General features: G+C 37.5%; 1 protein-coding gene across 2 annotated transcripts in view; it reads left to right on the forward strand.

The window, feature by feature from the left end:
- The window catches only part of pde9a (phosphodiesterase 9A), a gene marked incomplete at its 3' end in the record, with an annotated part of 27,623 nt that overhangs the window by 9,964 nt on the left and 10,371 nt on the right, over window positions 1-7,288 (forward strand). For both annotated transcript variants that reach the window (XM_035676731.1, XM_035676730.1), the window contains 3 exon segments: window positions 1,388-1,431; window positions 4,330-4,384; window positions 5,346-5,416. In XM_035676731.1, coding sequence (XP_035532624.1) covers window positions 1,388-1,431; window positions 4,330-4,384; window positions 5,346-5,416 — 170 coding nt within the window.

Consider the following 7,288-nt stretch of genomic DNA (forward strand, 5'->3'; position numbering starts at 1 on the left):
AACATATAGTAACATAAAATGTAGTAACATATCAAAACATATAGTAACATAACATAGTAACATAACATAACATATAGTAACATAAAATGTAGTACCATATCAAAACATATAGTAACATAAAATATAGAAACATAACATAACATAACATAGTAACATAAAATGTAGTAACATAACATAACATATAGTAACATAACATAGTAACATAACATATAGTAACAACATAACATAAAATAATATATAGTAACATAAGATATATATAGTAACAACATAAAATATAGTAACATAACATAACATATAGTAATATAACATAAAGTAATATAACTTGTTCTTGTCTGGGGTTTAATTTGTAAATTAATTTACTAACAACAACATGTTATGAATTTATCATTTAATCACAGCACAATGCCGTCTGTAAAAGAACATTTCTGATGTCTTTGTATTGACATTGTATTGTATTTATAAAATACTGCAGCTTCCTTCAGATCTGTATCAGTAAGTGTCAGCTCTGTCTCTCAGGATGAATCCACACTGAGGAGAAAGGCTGATGAATCATCACCTGTTGTTTTTATTTACACACACGATTACCACTGCAAACATTTAGTAAACACGTCCTCAGTTTCACTTTCACTTTATCTAAAAGCTACCGCTGCTCAGTTAATCTGGTACACTTTGTGTGATATATAATGCTATACTGACAAACTCTAACATACTTATTGTTCATTTTTAATCTTAAAGCGTTGACAGTGAGGGCTATATTTAAAATAAATCTATATTTAGCCCCCAGAGATCATGGATCGTCTGTAGCAGCAATAAACAACACATGACGAAACTACAACTGTCATAAAAGAGAGCTTGTGAACGAGGGCCTACATTCAGGAAACAACAATTTATTTATATTGACGTTTAGATAAGAGCTGCGTCGGCCATATTTAAGCTCTTCTCTGCTGCAGCAGCTTCAAGGCAGTGATGAAGACGATGCGTCCAGTTTGATTTGTGGAATTTTCCCAAAGGCGTCAGACTCACTTCACTAAAGCTGGAGGAACGTAAATGATGATAACTGCCCTTCTCTCGTTAGACAAAGCACTCCAGTCTCAAGGTTGTTTCACCTGCAGTCACACACACTGATTAGAGAAGACACTTCAATAGGTGTGTGTGTGTGTGTGTGTGTGTGTGTGTGTGTGTGTGTGTGTTTGCCATCTTATCTCAGGGTAAAATCTGAAACCTTCTATTTGACAAACATCATCTGAGTGTTGGGAATTTTCCTTGTAAACAGGACGTCTGTGTGTTAGTGGGAGGAAAAGTACAGCGTGTCGGCTCGGAGGATTTATTTCAGCGTCGAACCTCCTCTCAGAACTAACCTGTGTGTGTGTTTCCTGTTGTGTTAAAGGTCACCGTACCGAGTGGTGCCAATGACTGGAGGACAGCTCGCCGGTGAGTTCCCGGGACTGAACACACTCACACATAGAGCCATTAAATCACATCAAATATGAGTGTTGTCAAAGGATATTAATTTAATTATTTACGTTTTTGAACAGCCGTCGGTTAGATGCTGACAGGAAAAGCAGAAATTATTATTCTCCTTCTACACAACGCTTGAAATTACACCAGAAGCGTCTCTCTGCTATTTTTGACGGAAGTCGCAACCCACTCGTGTCAACCAGCTCTGGCAGGAAGTCAGACAGAGAAACAGCATAGAGAATCCGGTCAATTTTCAAAATAAAATACAGTGTGCTAGATCAACGTTGTGGCACCAGAAGTCAGAGGAGATTTGAGGCAGGGAAACTACCTGTTTGGTTTCCTTTTTAAGGACAAAATACACAAGTAAATGTCATCGTTAGTCAAATAGTTGCAGAAAAACAAAAAAGAAGACAAGAAGCTGACTTGCTGTGTTACAAGGGAAAAGGTCCGTGTGGCAACAAACTTCTGATTCTTTAATTTCTGTGACAACGTCACGAACGGAGCATCGTGGAGGTGGTGGAGACCAAACCAGAGCTAAAAGAGAGTAAATACTGGACTTTATACGACTCTTAATGAATAATCGTGTTGCTCCATAACTGCTGGATGTGGAAATGTGCTAATGTGCTATATCAACTTAAATGTGTTCCTGCTGAAAACAAGTGAATCAATTAAAGCAGGTTTAAGCAGATGTTCTATTATGGGAAGTCCTGTATATCTCGAGTAGCATGTAACACATTAAAATAACCTATAAATACCAAACCAGTCACTGGAGCAGTGGAGGAGAAACATTAGAGAAGACACACATTGAAGCTATTTTTAACCCACAAAATGCAGATTGAGACCAGCATTGATGTGTTTTATCACCGTACTGTCACATAATTTAGTTTACAGCTCAAAAAACACATTTTAAACACATTTTAGGGTGAAGTACCTCCTTAAAGATAGACAGCGTGGAGGTGAGGATGTTCAGAAACAACGACCCAAACGGACGCAGGATGTGGTCTCACACCTGCAGCTTTTAACAGACATTATAGTAAAAACAGGGCAGAGTATTATTATATCCATTTTAACTCACATTAAACACCTTGTTTTTTATGGTCTACACACACACACACTATGGTAAACATCTATAAAAAGCTATAAAAAGTTCAAAGCTTTGAACTTCAGTAGTTCAAAGCCATATAACTGGTTTTATGGAGACTTAACATCACATCAGTGAGCTGAACTCGGACACTGACCTCCTCAAACTAAAGATCAGGTCTAAAGTCAGCGAGTCCCTGAGACTGTTTCCAATTGTTTAAAGGAAAGAGCGCAACGAGTAAACAACAAGAGCTGTGATCATAAAACACATTCACTGGTGTAGAAATACTTCAACGTGAGAGGTTTTCAGGGGGTACATGTGAAGCTCAGTGTTTGTGTTTCACAAGTCACATGTTGTATGATTGTTGTCAACACAGCAGCTTCGTCAGTGACCAAAGTAGGACGCTGTTATGTTACTCTACTTTTGCATTATGTTGCGTTACTTTGTGCTCTGTTGCGTTACTCTACGTTACGTTACTCTTCTTTACGTTACTCTTCTTTACGTTATTATACTATACTTTTGTGTTACTCTTTTTTACGTTATTATACTATACTTTTGCGTTACTCTTCTTTACGTTATTATACTATACTTTTGCGTTACTCTACTTTATGTTACATTGTGTTACTCTACGTTTACGTTACTGTACTTTGCGGTACTCTACTTTGCGTTACATTACGTTGCGTTACGTTACTTTACTCTATGTTATGTTACTATACTTTTGCGTTACTCTACGTTACATTACTCTACGTGAAGTTACGTGACTCTACGTTACGTTACTCTACTTTGCGTTACTCTACTTTTGGGTTACGTTGTGTTACTCTACGTTACGTTACACTACTTTTACGTTACGTTAAGTAACTCTTGGTTCTGTGACGGCACATAAACCAGGTTAGGTTAGTGAGGTTTGGGAACAGATTGTCATTAACCAACTAACATATTTTTGTATTTTACACAACGAACTTATTTTCAGCTGAATAAACACTAATGAAAACTATAAATATTAAATTCCATTTCCTCCTCAATGTTAAACCCTGGAGCTTTTAAAAGGATCAATAATTATAATCCAATAATATAATTACATTCTGCATAATGAGGACTTTGTATTTCTGGTACTTTTAATACTTTTGAGCTCTAAACTACTTACAGCCCTGAATCCACTTCCTCTCTCTCCCTCCAGCTGAAAGCAGCTTAATTAATCACAGAGAGGAATTTTTTTTTTGTAGCGCTGACCTCTGACCTGCATAAAACATGGAATGTGAGTGACACAATGTACTACAACAGCTTTCTTCTTCTTCTTCTTCTTTTTTTTTTTTTACAATTTCTCGTAGCTGTTAGTTTATTGGCCAGTGGCGTCGTGAACTTTGCCCACAACAGTGGAGCGTTGAGCCAGTGGCAGGGCTTTTGTTTGTGAGTCCAGCCCATTCCCAGTGTGTGTGGGAAGTCGAATCAGAAGTGGTTAACACATCAAGCTGTCAGCTGTGTTCGTGTCGGACGCTCTACTGCTCGCCATCCAGAGGGAAAAGAGGGGCACGTTTTATTTATCTCCTCTCTTCCTCCGCCATCTGTTGCTTTCGGGCCATCTGACGCTCTCTGATTGGCTTACATAACCTCTGCGTATGTCTGTGAGTGTGTTTATCAGGACTAATTGATGCACTTGTAGCTGCTATTGTATGTAATGTATGTAATGTATGTAATATGTGTATGTAATGTATGTATGTATGTGTGTATGTATGTGTGTGGGTGGGTGGGTGGTGTATATATGTAACGCCACTCTCTTGCTTTCTCCTCAGATAAAGAGGAACTCTTTCAGAATGTACTGACGCAAGTAGCAGAGCAGTTTTCAAGGTAAGAGCTCAACCTAACGAGTCTCTCTCTTTTCTGTATTAATTACCGTTAACCTCCTGATTAATCAGGTTGCTAATTGTGGTTCTGCAGATGTGTTTAGGACAGTCCAAAGGGGAACGATGCAGCACGACGTTAGACCGGAGATAAATGTGCTGTTGCTAATTGTGTGTCAGTGCAGCCACTGACAGACGCAGATATAAAGTTGTATAACATAATCTGATAAACGGAGGTGTTGGCACTGTTGGAGCACTTATATAAACTACCAGAGATTGCAGGGCTGCGATAATTATGACTATTGACTGAGCAGCTGATTAGCTGTGATTCCAGTTTCTCATTTTGTGAGAACAAATGAAGAAAAATGGATTGTTGTTGATTTCCTGCTAAATTTAATATGTTAATTTCTGCAGTTTTATTAGATTTTACAGCATCCACTCAGCAATAATGTGAGCTAACTAACATATTTTGTATTTTGCTACCAACATTAGCCAACAAACAAATCTACTCAACTCAAATATCCACTCAGATAGTATTTTGCTAGTAATAACGTAAGTAAAGTTGTGTTAGCAACACTGAGTCTGGATGAATTAGCTGATATTAGGGAAGCGGAGAGAGAAGACAGCATAAACGTCAATCAATTAGTTGTCAAATATAAAATTAATCGCCAACCAAATTTTATAATCTATTAATTGTTTTGAGTTGTTTTTAAAAACACAAAATGTTCACCTACTTGTTCGTACATTATATGTTGTTACCTCTCTATATTTCTGTTTCTATCTTCCTGTGAGGATTACGTGTTTGTGTTCACATACTTTGCCAATAAATCAGATGTTTAAATGCCACTGTCAGCTGTAAATATCCTCCTGCGGCAGGAGAGAGTAAATATACAAGTTTATTGTTTGTAACAGACACACAGCGACTGTCTTAACTCACCTCTCTCCCACCTGCGCTCACCTGTCCGCAGGGCGTTCAAGATCAACGAGCTGAAGACCGAGGTCACCAACCGTCTCGCCATGTTGGAGAAGAGAGTAGAGCGTGAGTCTGTTCCCACAATGCCACTGTCATGTTTACACACCTCTGTCAACATCCTAGTAATAAGAAACAGTTTATGTTCCTATATTTTATTTGGACCGTTATCTCCATGCTACTAACTAGCTCGCCATTTACAAATCAGCCCATCAGCATCAACACCACGAAGCAACCAACGCCAGCTAGCGTTGACACTGTAGGGAAGCGGAGAGAGAGAATATAACATAAAATAACACATAAAATGCCCCAGAATCGTACATATAGCCACTTCAAATATTAGTTTCAGTCGAGTGCTGCGTCCTTCCAACAGCAGCATTAAGCCAGCTTTTAACTTTTAAAGGCTACAGATAAAGTCCTCCTGTTTAACGCCGTACAGTAGTGCTCGGGCTGATTAGTGTACATTAGAGATACCTGCATGTCTTCAGTGCATGTTGTCTGAACTTGTGTTCCTCCACAGTTTTATGAGGCTGTGATTAGATAAGTTGAAGTCGCACAGGTGATGTGGTCCTGCTGAGGACCTCCCGAGGCTGTTGACCTGTTATTAGCTGCTGAACATTGACCACGCGTTAACCGCGCTTTATGCAACACACACTCAGCTGACCATTATCAGGCTCCAGGTTTTTTGGCATTTTATTAACATTTGTTCTGCCGTCGCCGCTGCAGTTTACATTGTTGACGTCTGATGGCATCCTGGCACTCAGTGTGCGTCCAGAGATAAGAGTCAGCTATAAAATACGATCAATAAAGATGTTATGATAGTCAGGGTTTCTTTAATTTAATATAGGTCTCAGTGTTCTAGACGGAGCAGCTGTTATAGTAATTACCAACAGGAACATTTAATCAGTGATCGTTTTGCAATCATTACATCCTTCCTAGTAAGGCTGCAACTAAAGATAAAGGTCAAGTTGAATATGTGAGTTGTACATCAAGTCTTTTTTATTAGAAATCAGCACAAACTGCTCAACTGGTGTTTTGTACCATAACTTCTTACACTTTAATGTAAAATAGACTAAAATCAGTGACTTATATATTGAAGACAGTAAATAAAAACAACATTTTATCACATAATAACCTTTGTAGGTTGCAGAAAACCTCCTAAAGTTCGTATTTTTCTTCCAGTATTTACATTATTTGTTCTTAAATTGAAGACATTATGGATTTTTGTTAAATAATGAAATAAAATGGCAGACTTACTGTAGGTGTGGGTGAATCCTCTGTCACAATACAGGTAATATATATATATAAAAAAGTATTTGTGGATAATATAACCAGACAGGAATGTAATGGGACATTTAAAAATAAATCTAAACTGTTAAACATTGATTTATGAATCAATAAAAAATCCAATATTGACATAAATCAGAGCGGTTCCTTTTTTTTAGTGTTTTGCAACAGGCAGTACACACCCAGATATATTAAAGTAAATAAAGGATGGGGTCAGATTTTATGTCTATATTAATAAAATAACACTTTGTCCTGGCTGTCATATAAAGGTTTACTGCCGGCATTCAAAAACTGTTCCAAAGAGGGAAGTTTGTTCTAAAAACACCGGATACGTTTGGAAAAAAAAGTTAATCTTTAATATTAAAATCTTAGGAAAAGCTATGGGTTTGTTTAAATTAGTCCCTTCTAAACGAATGTTGAAGGTTATATGTATGAAATTCACTGGTTGCCACTAGATGTCGCACTAGAGCATCAACATCTCAGACCAAAACAATGGGCACCAGACTCCATAGAAAAAAGCAGTAATTTTACTTCACAGTTAATCGTAAAAAACACTTCAAACTGGTCGGAAACTAAATAAAACTCATCAGAACCGTCTCTGTTAGTGTTTCCAACAATCACCAACTCTGGTTTGGTGGAAATAAATCCTTAACT

This window comes from Morone saxatilis, unplaced genomic scaffold, assembly GCF_004916995.1.
Source record: "Morone saxatilis isolate NCDOM2014 unplaced genomic scaffold, NCSU_SB_2.0 Contig5, whole genome shotgun sequence".
In the NCBI taxonomy this organism is placed as follows: Eukaryota; Metazoa; Chordata; class Actinopteri; family Moronidae; genus Morone; species Morone saxatilis.